A 14,682-nucleotide genomic window follows, 5' to 3' on the forward strand; every position below is an offset into this window, starting at 1 on the left:
TTAAGCGGTCTTCTCATCAGTAGAGGGGGCTCCGGAAGCGGGAGCAGCAGTTCCGGGGATCACGGGAGCGTCGGCGGGGGCAGCGGCCGCAGGCTTCTCCTCCTTCTTCTCCTTTCCAAAGACCTTTTCAAAACCAGCCGCCTTGTACGCGCTGCCTCCGTGCTCCTCCGTCTTCAAGTCAGCCAACCGCCGGGCCTCGCTGTGAATATCCTGCACCTGTCTTGAGCCATCAAGGTAGAACTGCGCAATCTTCTTGCCGGTAGGCGTGTTGCTGGCCTTCTCAAAGTAGCTGCTCAGGCCGGTGAAGAAGTTGTTGGCGCGCTGGGAGATGCCGTAGCTCTGGTCGGCCGTCTTGGCGCGGTCGGTGGCCTGGTACTTCTTGTCCAGGTCCTGCAGGGTGCTGAGGAATCGCGACGAGACGCCGTGCTTCTGGTCTAGCTCAATGGCGCGCTGGATGGTCGCATCACCGACGACGTAGCCGTGTGCGAGGTACTCGGCGAGGATGCGGGTGCGGGGCTTCATCTCCTGAGTAATCTCATCGTTGCTGTTGCCCTGTCGAGCAAAGTGCGAGCCATCGTCCTCGGAGTCGCCTGTGGCGCTCGTCACCTTGATGTGGTTGGGGCCGAGTTGTGTGTTGTTCAGGAGAAGCGCTGTCTTCATGGCTGTCTCCTTCTCAAAGGTAACCTCTGCCTTCTTCGTCTCGCCCTCGGTGGTAACCTTGATGTCGGTAATTTTGCCGCTATGAAACAGTTAGCTTAGGCTCGCAGAATCAGAGTTCAGTGCTGCAGGTGGACGAACCAGAAGCTAAAGAAGTCCTTAACTTCAGCATCGCCAGTCGCGGCGGCAATGTTCTCGACGTGAACGGTGGTAGTCATCTTTGCTGGTGGTGAGAATAGGGGTTTGGTAGTTGTAGTAAAGCTATATCGTAGAGGTTTGAGGGTTCCAGGTGATGGAAGAGCAGAAACGTGGCGATTTATGTAATTCCTGCTTTGGGTTACGTATCGTGGCTTCAGGTTAGCTGGAGGGAACCAGCCGCGCAATTTCGTATCGCAACACCTCGTGGAGAGCTTGATTGAGGGGTGTCGGCGGGGCAGATGTGCGACGTCATCATGAAGAAGGGGGTGAGGCTAAAGCGAACGTGTGGCGGTGCAGTCGCTGTTCTTTTGATACAACGGAGCAAATGGCCCCAATCAATATCGCTGTGGCTCAGCATGGCTCGATGGATGACGTCTTCGTTTTCCTTGAGCATGTGAAAGAGCGTATTGAATCATCCATATACTTTCTTGCTTTACAGTATTACAGTATTACAGACAAGTTCACAATAGTTATCACTCGTTTGTTAGTTTGTTCAAGTCACGGGTCCACAAGGCAGTTCTCACAGCACATGCAAGCCGGCTGCGAGTGGAGAGAGCCATGAAATGATGCGAGGGAGCCAAAATGCTACTTGAACTGCAGGAGAAACTGCCGTGTAACGCAAGGTAGATCTCAAGTACCTGGTCTACATGTTCATTGGAGAGTGTTAGCATGTCGGCCCTCCAATCACGAGGACATTACAGAACAGAACAAAGCATCTCTGCTAGTCTGGCCAAGTCCCCATTCCTGGATAAGACAAGACAAGATAAGCCACGGAGAAGCTAGCCGAGCGGGAAGACGAAACTCGTCTGGCGGCGACCTTGCGCTAGCTGTTGCTTAGTTGCTTAGTTGCGCCACAGTCTTGGATGCTTTTGATTGCCCAGATTGATGGACGGAGGCTTTGTTCTCCAATTTCCTCAATCTTTGTTGTAGAGAGGACAAGAGATTGCATCCCTTGAGCGTGAAAGGAACAAGCTCCATGCCACCTGCCATGTTAACAATCAGTCGCAAATCGTCAATATCACGTCAATGACCAAGTCTCTACCTGAAACGTCGCCATGAGCTGTTCGTCTCTCCTCACTATCAAATCTCTAGGACGTTTCCCTCGATCACCTCCCACGCCTTAGTGAATGCACATCATGTACAGACCTTCTCGCCGTTGCATTTTGGTATCAATCAGATCCAAACATCAGCAAAACTCCGAATGCTACAGCTTGACAGCAGTCGGACATTGTCAATCGTGGCAAAAGATGGTGAAGATGATTCGACAGACTTCAAATACATACATCATTTTGGCACTACATTCGAAACATGGCACTAACTACCGATAAACCTTGTCCTATTTATGCACATCAAGTCTCTCCATGTGAATCGGCCCTATCCTTTCAACATGTTAGATGGCCATGAAACTACTCGAGAGGCAAAACAGACACTGATGTTTTTAAGCATGCGAGAAGATCAAAGGAGAGATGCCAGGACTGAGGTTACAGGATGAGACTCTCCCTGCACCCCATAGGGAAGATAATAAAGCATACAGATGACATACAGATGCATCTGCTAGCATCAGTCAGTCCAAACCATTCAAGTTACAGACAAGTTCCACATTGTTAATCGCCCCATAGCTATCGAGCTCCGCACGGATTACAGGCATCGAGTAAAGCGACTTGGATACGGAGCCGGCTACGGCGATATCTAAGCGAGGCCTAAGACCATAAACTACCCAGAATACTATGAGACGACAAACGAAACACCAACGAGGAGTGTGCAGGATAATACGAAATTCGTCAAATTATGGTTTCTGCATGATCGGAGCCACGATCTCGAGTGCATAATTTTGGCTGATTCTATTAGATGTCAAGGGGTCTCGACCAGCAAGGTGGTGTGTTCATATTCTGGGTAATTTGGAACATGTCTTGCAGCCGTCCATTGATGAGGAAATTGCTCTCAACACTGCCAATAACGCCGTTACACCTCCCTGCTTGCGGCTAGTGCCAATACCGACTCGGCTATAATGCTTGACCTACTTCAAGGCTCATTGTTACGTACTCGCTGCGGCTCATTTCTCAGATCCAACTACCCTCTGGTCCCATCTCAATCCATGGCGCCTCAAGGAAGGAAAGAGAAGGAATAAAGCGCTTCTTCGCCGGCCGATCTTCACCACCACTGCAAAACGATGATGCTTGTATGAATCGGCGTCACCGCATTTTCATCGGCTGCCTCGACCCTTGTTGAGCGGCTACATACCCCATAGGGCGCAACAGGGATAATGGGCGGGGGCCGTGAGTTGGACCCTTGGCAAGCTGCATAGCCCAGCTAGCAGCGAGATTTTCCAATCTCTTTACGCACGTACGACGACAAAGAAAAACACCAGCTCTGATGAAAATGATGAAGCTGAAGAGAGCATCCTGAGGGCTGCAAAATGGGCGCCGAAACATGTTTCTCTTGTCCGGGACGCGGCCCCACCCATCGGCAGCCGCAAAACGGCTTCATTTCCTCCCGTCTCACACACCAAATCTCATAGCAAGATGAGGGTGGCGGCACGTGGGGCTGAAGTGTTTTTAAAGGTGACAAGGGCATCCCGTCAATATGGTAAAGGCAAACAGCCAAGAGGAAATTTATCCCCCAACAAAGCAGGAGGGCCAGCAACGCCATAAGACGGTCAAAAAGCCACGTTGCCACGGTTGCTTCAGCATCTTTCTTTCGTCTCAGCCTCACGACCAACTCTTCCATCTTTTCAACCTCCTCCTCATAGACTGGCTCACCTGTAAAAAGCCTTGTTTCGACGCATTCGTGGTAGCCAACCAATAGTTGCTGCTAGATCAGGCTAGGACAGGGTACGGGAAGCCAGCTTTTACGGCTCACGCGACGCACATATCGTAGAGAGGAATCCACTCGAGTGCATACAAACTAGCACTGACTCGACCTCTGCGCCCCGACCGCCGCTCTTGAGAATCTGGAGATTTTTGCATCATATATCAGCGTTTGGGCCAGTTTTATGATCAGCATCTGGGCCTTTGATCGTGGGTCCCGATTGTAGCAGGACTGAAAATCGACATCTTGCCAGCCGCGAGTATAGTTGTTATCGTCAGCCGTGCCGTGACCCATTTGCTTGTACTTGGTATGTTTCTACGAACCGGTAAGGTCTTGTCCGATCCTTTGCGATATTTGCCGTTTGCCGCCACTCTCATGTGCCACTCGTGACCGACCTTTGCGGCGGGGATCTTGAAGTTGGGCTCGAGTTGGGCATACAGTGATTCGAATATCTCTCAGACCAGCCTTGTTTTCCGTTGTCCTTATATTTCTCTCTTCATGGCCTATTCTGACAAGGTTGTCCTAGGTCTACCCAACAGAATAAGCAATTAAAGTCACCTGTCTGTGCTTGTATACCTTACTTTGTTCAAATTTGAATCGATCCACTCAAAAATATCCATCATGGCGCGGGGCATGTCCAGTTACTCCATGTCTTCAGGCTACTTCAACGGCTACTCCTCCGACTATGAAGAGAAGCTTCTCAACACTGTCTGGATGGGCATTGTCGGATTGGAAGTTTTGATGGTCCTCGGCGTCGCTGTACGCGGTATTTCCAGACGGCTCAGCCCACACCTTAAGCTACGTTCACGATGAGTTTACAACATTCAACTACGATATCATAACGGCACACATACATACTTCATGGCATCCTAACACGGACTACAACCACCTACCTCCGACTCATCAGCACAATATTAAAAAATTCCACGATCACACTCTTTGAGCAAACAATTCTTTGGTTTCTAAAAAATCTCGACGTTGCAGCATAGCGAGCGAGCGAGCATGGCGGCTTCTTTTTTTCACCAAAAAAAACTTTTCCTGCAATGGACCGGCGTTTTCAGTGGCATATACTCTTTTTGTATCTTTTTCAAAATCTCTTGGGCGACTTGTTTTTTTTCTTTTTGTGTTCTGCGCCATGCATGAGAAAAAGCGAGCGAATTCAAATGGCAGAGCATGGATTTAAATGACTGGGCAAGACGGGATGAATTGCAAAATTTGCTGGATAGTTGATGAGCTTATGAATGATACCTTTTTTCTTTCTTCTCACCGCCATGCTTGAAGTCTCTCTCTTTGCGACTTGTGATATGAATAAACTCTTATACTGCCTCTGTTTACTTATGCCTTGAGAGTAGCATCTTCCGTGTTTGTTCTTCAAGAAATGTTTTTTATAGCATCTCGCTCTCAATATGACTGTTCTAGACTGTATTTGTCTCTCGCTTTATTCTTCAGTTTGGAACACAAAATCATGTAAAACCACCAAAGGATCTCATTAACCTGCGCCTATTTTCAAACCAACCATGCCAAAACAGAACCCATTCACAACCAATTCACCCAAATCCAATCTCCAATACCATGTAACCCGATATTTAATAAAGAGGCATCGTCCCCTCCGTCTCTGCAAAAGCCTTCTCCAACATATCCAAGCCCTCCTGAATCTGCTCCGCCGTCACCGTAATCGGCGGCGCAATCCGGAACGTGCCCCCAAAGCTAGGATGGCTGCTCAAGTTCGCCCACACACCCAGGTTATACGCCGTGTCGCCAATGCTCTTGGCCAGCTCCAGGGCAGGCTCCTTGGTTTCTCTGCTGGCGACGATCTCGACGCCGGCCATGAGGCCGCGGCCGCGCACGTCGCCGATGCAGCCGTAGCGGGATTTGAGCTTCTGGAGGCCCTCGTGGAGGACTTTGCCTGCCTCGCGCGCGTGCTGGACGAGGTTGTCGCGGAAGACGATTTCGAGGACTTTATCGCCGACGGCGGCGGGGAGAGGGTCGTTGACGTGGGTGGTGTAGAACATGAAGCCCTTTTCGGTGGAGACGCGGTCGATTTCGTCGCTGGTGATGACGGCGCTAAGGGGAAGGCCGTTGCCTAGAGTCTTGGACAGAGTGAGGATATCCGGCACGACGTCCTCGTGGTTGATGGCCATGAAGTCACCACATCGTCCGACTCCGGTCTGTGCCTCGTCGACAATGAGGAGCATGCCTCTTGCCTCGCAATGCTTCTTCATGGCCGTGAGGTATCCAGGGGGAAGAACAAGCATGCCCCCGGAGCTTTGAATGCATTCTACAATGCAGGCGGCGAGGTTGCCAGTGGACTGCAAGTCAATCATTTTCCAGCCGTAGTTGAGTTCGGCCTCCCAGTCATAAGATCCATCGGGCTTCCGGAACTCAGAGCGGTATGCGTTGGGTGAGGGAAGCATGAACTGGCCGGGGATAGTTGGGCCTTGACCCTTACGACCGAAGTGGTACTGAGCTCCCAGAGCTTGGGCAGTCATGCCGTGCCAAGATGCACCGAGACCGACAACTTCCCATTTGCCGGTATACACCTTTGCCATCTTGATAGCGGCCTCATTGCTCTCGCCGCCGGTGGAGAGGAAGAAGGCCTTGTCCAGACCCTCAGGAAGAGCCTTGCAAAGACGCTCCCCAAGGCTAATAACAGGAGGAGAAACCATTCCCGAGAAGAGGTGGTCAAGATACATGGCGTGGTCGTGAATAGTCTTGACAATCTCGGGGTGTCCATGGCCCAGAAGACAAGACATCTGGCCCGAAGTCCAGTCAAGGATTCTGTGGCCAGAGGCTGTGTAAATGTACATTCCACGAGCTCCAATGATCACATCATCGTGAAACTTGGTGCCGTAGTTGGCCAAGTGTGCCTCGGACTTTTCACGGAGCTGCTTCTCGTCGATTCCAGCGTAGAGTGTAGGGGCAACGTCGAGTTTTCCTGATACGGGAGCCAGCAGGGGGCTTTCAGGTTCAACTAGAGCTCCCGGAGCCATTGTGAATATTCGTGTATATGTGTAAAAACAAAAATAATAAAATCGTTTGACCTTTCCAAAGGATCAATAGATATGAAAAGACTGGATTGCTCCTGTTGGTTGAAGAAGACAATGTTGTCAGACAACTGTTGCGGTTTGTTTGCTGCTTTGACTGCTTGATGATGTGAACTCCAATTGCACCCGGCCTCCAAGGACATTATAGTATTATATACAAAAACAAAAAATCTCATCTCAGCGCTTTTCCCGTCTACTTCCGATATCGTATCGTTGTGGATATCTTTGCGGCGGTGGTTGCTTGCTTTCCTAGCTTTGCCGCGGCCAACAAAAGTTTCCCGCGGGAGACAACTTGCCCGGGGCTGACTGACAGCTCCGTATTATTCTGCGGGACCCCTATTTCTCCAGTTTACCCACCGAAACTGATCCGTTGGCTTTATTCTTTATTTACCAGGCGTTTTGCAACGGGTCCCATACGCTTGGAAAGATGTGGTCCAGGATCGAGGCGTCAAAGTCCTGGAGGTCAAGGCTGCTACTATTTCCACCTTGCTCGTCTGGCGCCACGCCCGCCAGGATCTTCTCCACAATCTCGGCATGTTGGGCAAGGCAGATGTCGCCCAAATCCCATTTGTACTGCTCCTGATGTGATCGAAGTGTGGTGATTATGTCGCGGGCAATCTTGAACGAGGGGCTTTGGGTCAGTCCCTCGGGAGAGTTCTCAGTCTCCAGCGCGCACCGCAACAAGAAGTTGACCGCAGCCGGGAAAGAAAAGGAGCTGACGGACATCCAGAAGTCACCGAGGTGTTCCGGCTGAAAGTCTTGAATGAGCATCAACATCTCCTCAGATGTCATGCGTGCCCCAGAATATCGATTCAACACCCCCTCCTCGTTGACATGGTCTCCTTGTTTCTCTGCCTCGAGCTGTATCCTCTGTAATAGCAGTTTGGCGGTTAAATATGCCAGGCGAAGGTTTGCGGCTCCGGTAACATCCAGATGAGATCCTCGCAGAACAATCCGGCGACAGGGTCCCTCCAATGTCTCAACCCATCGATGCAATGCATGCTCGAGATCGGTAGTGGTCTGTTTATCTCGTCTAACGCAGTACACGTACTGCAGAAATCGGTCAAGCACTTCGCTCAGGGTTACTAGCGAAATGAAGATATTGGTTCTAAGCTCAGAGCACGGGTTATTTCCGTCTGTTAAGCCTTCGCTAAGATACTCTAGAGTTGGCGGAGGCACGTCATACTGAGACTTTTGGATGTGAGGCGGCGTGCCGTGTGCCAAGCTTGTCCTGCAATTGGGCATTTGCAAGTCAGCTTTTCATCTTTCTCTATCTTTCTCTCTATTTCTGGCACCTCGATAGTCGAACAAATCACACTTACCATCTGTCATGGACTAACAGCGCCCACCAAATTTTCATGCGCAAATATTTCTCTGGTAGCGGAATCTGCCATGGAAGAGGGTTGTGGTTCAGTCCCAACGAATGTGCCATGGAGACTGCAGATCCGAGAAGCACGCCATTACCTATCAGAGAGGTGGTAGGGCGTCCACCAATATTGAGTACTATTGCCTTGATGATAGACATGCCGGGTGATAGATGAAGCTCCGAGTATACGGCTTCGTTGGCGAGGTTCCAGATGAAACGACTCTCTGGACACCTGTACCGACTCAAGACTGGGGAGCTTTGCCAGTACACAATGGTATGGGCATAAAGGCATGCCAGCAGCGCTGGCGAAATTCGCGTCTTGTCTTCCCGGTATTGACGCCTAAATGAGACTTCATCCAGAAGTGGTAGGCACACATTTACTTTTCTAAAGTATCTACAAGGAAAAGGGAGTCAGCTACGTGGAAGTCGTTAGGCGAAAAAGAAGGACGACGAACTCGTCAATGACGGCCTCATTATGAGGTTCCAGGAGCTTCTCAATAATCTCCAACTTTTCTGCTGAGAAACTACGATTCAACTTGAGGCCCACCGGTCTCTTCTGGACCTCAGTGAACAGAACCGGACGTGAACAGCTGGCGGGCTCCGGAATGATCATTCTAGTGCTCCGAGTAGCTCCGGGTATACCCGAGAGATACGTAGATAGAACCTGACTATCATTGGTAGAGGCCGGTCCTACAATGTGTAGATTGAGATGTTGGTCATCATCGGAGCCTAGGGCCAGAGTTGACTCTTCTCCTTGATCTGTTCTTGACATGCCGGTGATGGACCTAGGCGGCACGTTTGACACTGCCATTGAACTTTGCCGCCCCATGGACGTGCCTCTCGACCCAATGATGGACGCCGAGGTATTGGCTTTTGCATTCCCGTGGAACGGCACCACTCCTCGTGCAACCCTCAAGGGGCTTGCGCCAGATGCATCGGGTGACGGCCGAGCTTCCACTCGACGGCGACGGCGACGAGCAGGTTCCGGAGATTCAGATGTTTGTGAGTCTCCGGGAAAGTAGCACTCAGTGCCGTGAGCACGACACGTCAGGCATACGGTAGCATCGCCTGCGGTCTGGCATCGTGACTTTCTCCGGCGACAGGGCACACACGCCGGCCGGAGGTGAGACCTATAGGGCCGTCCGCCGCCACTCTGCTGCTGATTCTCTTGCATATCAGTCTGTCAGAGTGAGCGACTGTAAAAATCTGACAAAGCAGAGGCAATGTGCTCGGGATTGGTCTTTAGCAGTGGTGGATATCTTGCAGAGACTTATAATGCAGCATGTATGTAAGAGGCAGCTTGGTGGTAGTTGTCCGCGGGAAAATGTAAAGTTTCCCTGGCGGTCACGCTAGGAAGTCTAGAATACGAGGCCCGCTCAACGACCAGGTAGGTGGAAACCTAACAGCCTTAGCTCGAATGCGATATCAAAATCTCGAATGCCACCAACAACTCTGCTTGCGTGGGAAGATGATGCAGATTTGATCGAGTAGGCGTCTTGGAGGCGTCTCGATGGGAAATCGGTCCAATGGCACGAGAATGGAGTGGAGGAATAGGCAAATGCTGTGTCGCTTCTCCGTGCGGTTTCTAGGCGATGATATCCTTCACCATAAGTTCTCTGCGTCTTCAATACTGAGTGTCACCTGGCTTCCTCAGTCAATTTGTAACGATGGAGATCGTTGGTTTCGATACAGATTTGAAGCAATTTAGCCTAGTGGTCGAGCATCAACCAGCGGCGTGGCGGTATAAATACGCAGCAGGATGGCCAAGTTGAACTCCTCATTGCCAGGCCGGGTGACCCAATTCTGGTACAATTGATAGATTAGTCCGTTATCTCTTAACAAACACTTCTTAGGACATTTGAAATGAGGATGGAATGGCTCTAGAACAGTAATGCCTAATCGTCAATGATCAACCCCTGCTAATCAAAGGTTTGCAATAGAGCACTTACATTCTTGGTAAGAAAGCGCCTATGGAGCAATCCACACTTGGAGACGTCTCCTCAAGTGAAGTCTAGCCACTGAAACGAATGAGAAGTTGCCCGTGCTAAACAAATCCTGGATCTTTGGGCATCTTCCGTCAAGTGGTCCCTTGTCACATTTCTGCAGTTGGTGGAGGGTCCCCTGCAGCCAAAGCTTCAATCGGAGCTATTATTGGAGAACCAATGATAAGACCAATGCTCCTCCGGTCGGTCCGTTGCTTGCACGGACTGACAATACTAGATCAGATGATGGCGTGTTGCATTGCAGACTCGTTGCATCACCTGCTCCGCCTTTGTGACATATCTGTTGACAACAACTCACTGCCCGCAGAGCATCCAGGTTCCGTCTTCTAAGCAGAGGCTTCCGATGACGGCTGCAAAAGCCAGGCATTGTTCAACCAAAGTTTGTCGCCGGGCCAGTAGCAGCGGCGCCGCAGCGGGTTGTTGAGTCCTAGATAGCGGGTGGAGCGGATCTCCAAATACTTTCCCGCGGGAAAGTAATTCGATGGTCCCGGGCGAAGTTGAAGAAAATCTTTTCCGGGCAAGATGATTACTACAGGCTGCAGCAGATAAGCGAGCGCAAAAGCCGTCGTGAATGGATGCAACCGGGACTGATAGCAGTAGCGGCTTATTCCCTAGCTGTCGAATGTTATCTTTCCCCCTTTCTTTTCGCAGGATAAGCGGCGGGCATTGTGCAGTTGTTGGCAATGGCTCAAGAAACAGAATCTTGACGTCCCAAGCAAAGGCGTTGATCCCAGAGCGCCATGTTGATCCGCTGGCCACCATGGCCGGCATCGGTGATGCTTTTCAATTGTTGCTGCATAATCAATAACCATGCCAACTGTCAACGTGTCAAATGGCCTTGTTGCTGTTGAGAAATTGGAGAAAAGCCGCCCCCCTTGAACCCTGTCGCCCGCGGGAAACCCAGGGAAAACGCATGAATCGAACAGTCTGGACCCGACCCTCAAGAGCAAGACATCCTAGTGGTCGATTCTGCTGAGAATTTCCGCTTTGAGCAATCCATGCTCAGGGGTGCATTTTCTGACTCTCCGGATTCGTTGGCGTTGCCCGACGAGTTGTGCGGGCAAATCGCCGCGGGCACAATGTAAAGTCCAAGATTCACCTGCATCAAACGTGAAAGAGCCACGTCAACGTGTCCGACCGCCTGAATTCTGCCCCATGGTACAGTAGATAAACGACAGCTGAGAAATCTCGCAAATTATCGAGGCATCTCGTTTAGCAAATCAACGCCATATATTTTTATCGCATGTCGTGTTAAGCATGCGCCTCTAACGTGCACATATGGTATAGAGTATGGTACGTCTAAAACCTGTCATAATGAAAGGGGGAATGTTATCATTACAAAAAAAGAAGTAGCAACCACATGGCTCAAACATGACTCCGAATCAATCAACGCTGTACTTGAAAAGGATATCAATCTCTTAAAACATCTCACGCATGTGAGGGAAAACTGTCCCATCTGCCGAGGGGAAAATGGCATTCTGCGACTCTGGAGAAGAAAGAGCGCCGTGAGAAGGTATATGCTGCTCTTCTCCGTTGCTCCCAAACTGAACCCCATTGAGGCCCACGTAGCCCTCAAATATGCGTGACATCTCACTCTGTATCTTTTGGCCGTTATTGTTGTTCACCATGGGTTCCGTATTCTGCCTAGGAGGCATTGGTGGATGCTGAAAGATAGGCTGGCCAGGGGGCATGGTATCCATGTGGCCTCTTGCAAGGCCAATCATGCCCAGCGCTGCGCTTGAATGAGGGTCTTCATCTGGATTCAGACCAAAGCGGGGTGCCACGTCCTTTAGCGACTTGATGGTTCGCCACAGTCGCTGAGACACCCAGCTCTTGACCGACAAGTCTTTGACTAAATCGAGTGCCATGTAGAACTCTTCTCTGCAAACTGCACTAAAGCGTACGGGTGCGTGTACTGAGGCAAGGAAGACGACGGATATTGCTGCTGCAAGGAATTGGTGGTAAAAGACCTGCGTTCTTCGGTAGAGGTTGGTAGTGCTGTTGAGGTGGTGGAGATATTGGATGGTGTCCTTTGCTAAGTCAACAACACGCTGCGCTTGTAATGGATGCTGCATGATGCTGGTAGCACTGTGTAGGACAGGAGTATATAGCCATGTTCTTATCTAAGAGGCCATTAGTTTGGCTTGGCCAAGTTTGACAGTTGCACCATGACTTACTTGATTGAATCGTAGATACGTCCATATCCTCAACCGCTGCAGATTATATGATGGCGTTGATGTCATTTGAGTTTCTTTGTCCCAATTACGAACTCTGATCTCTTCCGGTACGCTCTCGTACCACCGAAGGATCTCTTGATCAAGTCGTTCAATTTCCTCCTGGCCCAGTTCTCGGGCAAGAACGGGTCCAAAATGAGACACTTGACGCCAGACTTTGGCGCCTATTCGAGAGTATGTGATCATGGCCACGAGGTAGGGATATTCATCCTATTTGACGTTAGCCTGACGAGCTTCATCTTCTTCTTCTTTTTTATTCTCCACAGTTATCAAACTCACAGGCATGGGTAAGGTCGGGTCAATCTCATCGTCTTGGATAGCATACGGCAGACCCGTTCCAAATGCCCATCGGCGATCAAGAACGTAAGCAGACCAAAAGCTGTTGAGAGCATTCTTCCTCTCAGTCTCATTTTGTATCATCATCAGCCCCCTCTTTTGGTGAATGCCGAGCTCTACGCACAAGCGCACCACCTGTCCCATGACACGCCAAGCAAGCACTTCTTCATTAGACAAGAATCGATAACCGGCAACAAGCGCCAAGAGGGGAAGGTCGGAGACTTCAAGGCCGTCCGACATGAGCTTTCTGTTAATAGTATTTTCCATGCTCTCATACAACCGCACCGCTTTCTCACAATGACCGTGTCCTTCTACAACAAGAGCACAACACATGATGGCTTTTAATTGCAAAGTTTGAAGGTCATTCAAGGGCTCAGTCGGCCGTTGGCTCTTAAGATATAGCGCGATGTTCTTGACATGCGCAATCACGGTTTGGATATTGAGAACAGGATACATGATGCCAATCTCGTCTTCATGCACTCGGCAGAGGCGCACCATCTCATCTTTGTCAAACTCCAAGAGCGGGTCTGGCAGCTGGGGTATCTGGACTGACACTGAAGAGGAAATGTGGGTGTTTGGTGGTGGCTCATTGTCATCCGCCTCTTCAGTAGTCTTCCACCCCATATTGCTGATTGTCTCTTTGGCCAGATCAAGGGTGAAGGCCATGCTCGTCGGCCCCTGAAATGGTGTCTGCCTTCCAGGGTAATCCAGTCGGTGGCCAGATGCCGAGCTCTGCGATGGAGAGGGTGCGATGACTGAGTTAGTAGCAGGTACGATGCGATCAGAAGATGGCGGTGCAAATCGCGACTCGCTTTGCATGTTGCGCATGCTCTGGTTGAGCCAGCTGACTTCTTCTTGAAGGCGACTCAGCTGCGCCGCAATCTTCTTGTATTCTTCCGAGTCTTTGAAGTTGTTAGAGCAGCAGTTGGGCGCATAGAGACACGCCAGGTTGAGATTGCCGCAGCGTTGGCAAGGCGTTTCTCCATTGCATTTGATCTTGCGCCTTTTGCACTCGTTACTGTAGGGGCGGCCCCCAAATGTCAGCAGAGCTCAGTACATTCTACCGTCACTGCATCTTTTGATAGGGATCCAGCAGGTAGGAAGGGTTTGTATAGATTACTGAAAGCCATAGAGTGCCGGGTGTGAGCTTACCAGGCAATGGAAATGTACTGGACCACGACGTTAGCTGATGGGATTCAACCAAAAACGGGCATAAACAGTTCAATAATTTGTCCATATGCCAGGATGTGCGATGAAAGCAGCAGCCAAATATTGCCTTGTGCTTCCAGCGCTCGGCTCTCTTCCTTGGCGCAGCGTGTATGCATTGGACGGAACGCATCTACAACACCTCACGTCCAATCGCCTCGCACCACTTCATAAAAAATACAACGACAATTGCATAAACTCACCCGATTCCTCTTACTCCGCGTCTGTTTCGCAGTCCCCGCCTCATCCATCGACTTCCTCTTGTTTGCATTGCCATCGCCAGGCGAAGCGTCGTCGTGCAGCGCGGAATTGTCTCCGTACATGGCGGAACCTGGGCTCATGTGTGTCCGTGGCTGCGGCGTCTCGTACGAGACACTGGCCGAGTCGCTCAAAGCGGCGGCGACTGGCGCCGTCAGGTAGCGCAGGTCCGATGCCTGCGTCTCAATCTGCTCCATGTCGCCCTTTTCCCTTCACTTCATGTGAGGAGCCACAAGGGGAGTAGAAGAAAAAAAAAGGTATAGAGAGGCCGTTCGGACTTTGTGGCACGCTCCTGCACCAAGCATAGTAAAGCCGCGCCACACGTGACCTCACAGCGCCCGGCACCCGAAGGAAGAATGGGATCGAATCGATGCTCTTCGTGCTTCTTGCTTCCCGCACTCAAGATAACGGCCGGCAGAGCTGAAGTACGGGTTTGCAGGCGACCTCTGTTCCGCCCTCTAGGAAGCTGAGCCGCTTACGGGCAATCAATCTCGTCGCGTGGTGGAGACGAGCCGGAGCCGAGGTCGATGCAACTGAACTGACAGGTCCTGTAACAAGCAACTTGGACTCCT

At 50.7% G+C, this 14,682-nt stretch overlaps 5 protein-coding genes across 5 annotated transcripts; 1 reads left to right on the plus strand and 4 right to left on the minus strand.

Annotated features, from left to right (window-relative positions):
• M431DRAFT_4767 (hypothetical protein) lies at positions 1-875 on the minus strand (the record flags this gene model as incomplete). The annotated part of the gene is made up of 2 exons (XM_024915491.1): positions 1-739; positions 799-875. 2 exons carry the CDS (start codon positions 873-875, stop codon positions 1-3), a joined length of 816 nt encoding a protein of 271 aa, XP_024775501.1.
• A 3,009-nt stretch (positions 876-3,884) lies between these two features.
• Positions 3,885-4,958, plus strand: M431DRAFT_507486 (hypothetical protein). The gene is given in 3 exon segments (XM_024918975.1): positions 3,885-3,969; positions 3,981-3,982; positions 4,188-4,958. The coding sequence occupies 1 exon segment, from the start codon at positions 4,285-4,287 to the stop codon at positions 4,474-4,476; it is 192 nt and encodes a 63-aa protein (XP_024775502.1). The 5' UTR covers positions 3,885-3,969; positions 3,981-3,982; positions 4,188-4,284; the 3' UTR covers positions 4,477-4,958.
• A 291-nt stretch (positions 4,959-5,249) lies between these two features.
• M431DRAFT_82923 (hypothetical protein) lies at positions 5,250-6,653 on the minus strand (the record flags this gene model as incomplete). Its single annotated transcript, XM_024923238.1, has 1 exon — positions 5,250-6,653. One exon carries the CDS (start codon positions 6,651-6,653, stop codon positions 5,250-5,252), a length of 1,404 nt encoding a protein of 467 aa, XP_024775503.1.
• A 441-nt stretch (positions 6,654-7,094) lies between these two features.
• On the minus strand, positions 7,095-9,247 carry M431DRAFT_84028 (hypothetical protein; the record flags this gene model as incomplete). The annotated part of the gene is made up of 3 exons (XM_024923383.1): positions 7,095-7,938; positions 8,030-8,467; positions 8,529-9,247. The coding sequence occupies 3 exons, from the start codon at positions 9,245-9,247 to the stop codon at positions 7,095-7,097; spliced, it is 2,001 nt and encodes a 666-aa protein (XP_024775504.1).
• Positions 9,248-11,264: 2,017 nt separating this feature from the next.
• On the minus strand, positions 11,265-14,408 carry M431DRAFT_409797 (hypothetical protein). Its single transcript, XM_024914935.1, has 5 exons — positions 14,056-14,408; positions 13,799-13,815; positions 12,590-13,664; positions 12,254-12,520; positions 11,265-12,199 (listed from the first exon to the last, which is right to left on the minus strand). Exons 1-5 carry the CDS (start codon positions 14,305-14,307, stop codon positions 11,495-11,497), a joined length of 2,316 nt encoding a protein of 771 aa, XP_024775505.1. The 5' UTR covers positions 14,308-14,408; the 3' UTR covers positions 11,265-11,494.
• Positions 14,409-14,682: the final 274 nt, after the last annotated feature.

The sequence above is a fragment of the Trichoderma harzianum genome, assembly GCF_003025095.1.
Source record: "Trichoderma harzianum CBS 226.95 unplaced genomic scaffold M431scaffold_5, whole genome shotgun sequence".
In the NCBI taxonomy this organism is placed as follows: domain Eukaryota; kingdom Fungi; phylum Ascomycota; class Sordariomycetes; order Hypocreales; family Hypocreaceae; genus Trichoderma; species Trichoderma harzianum.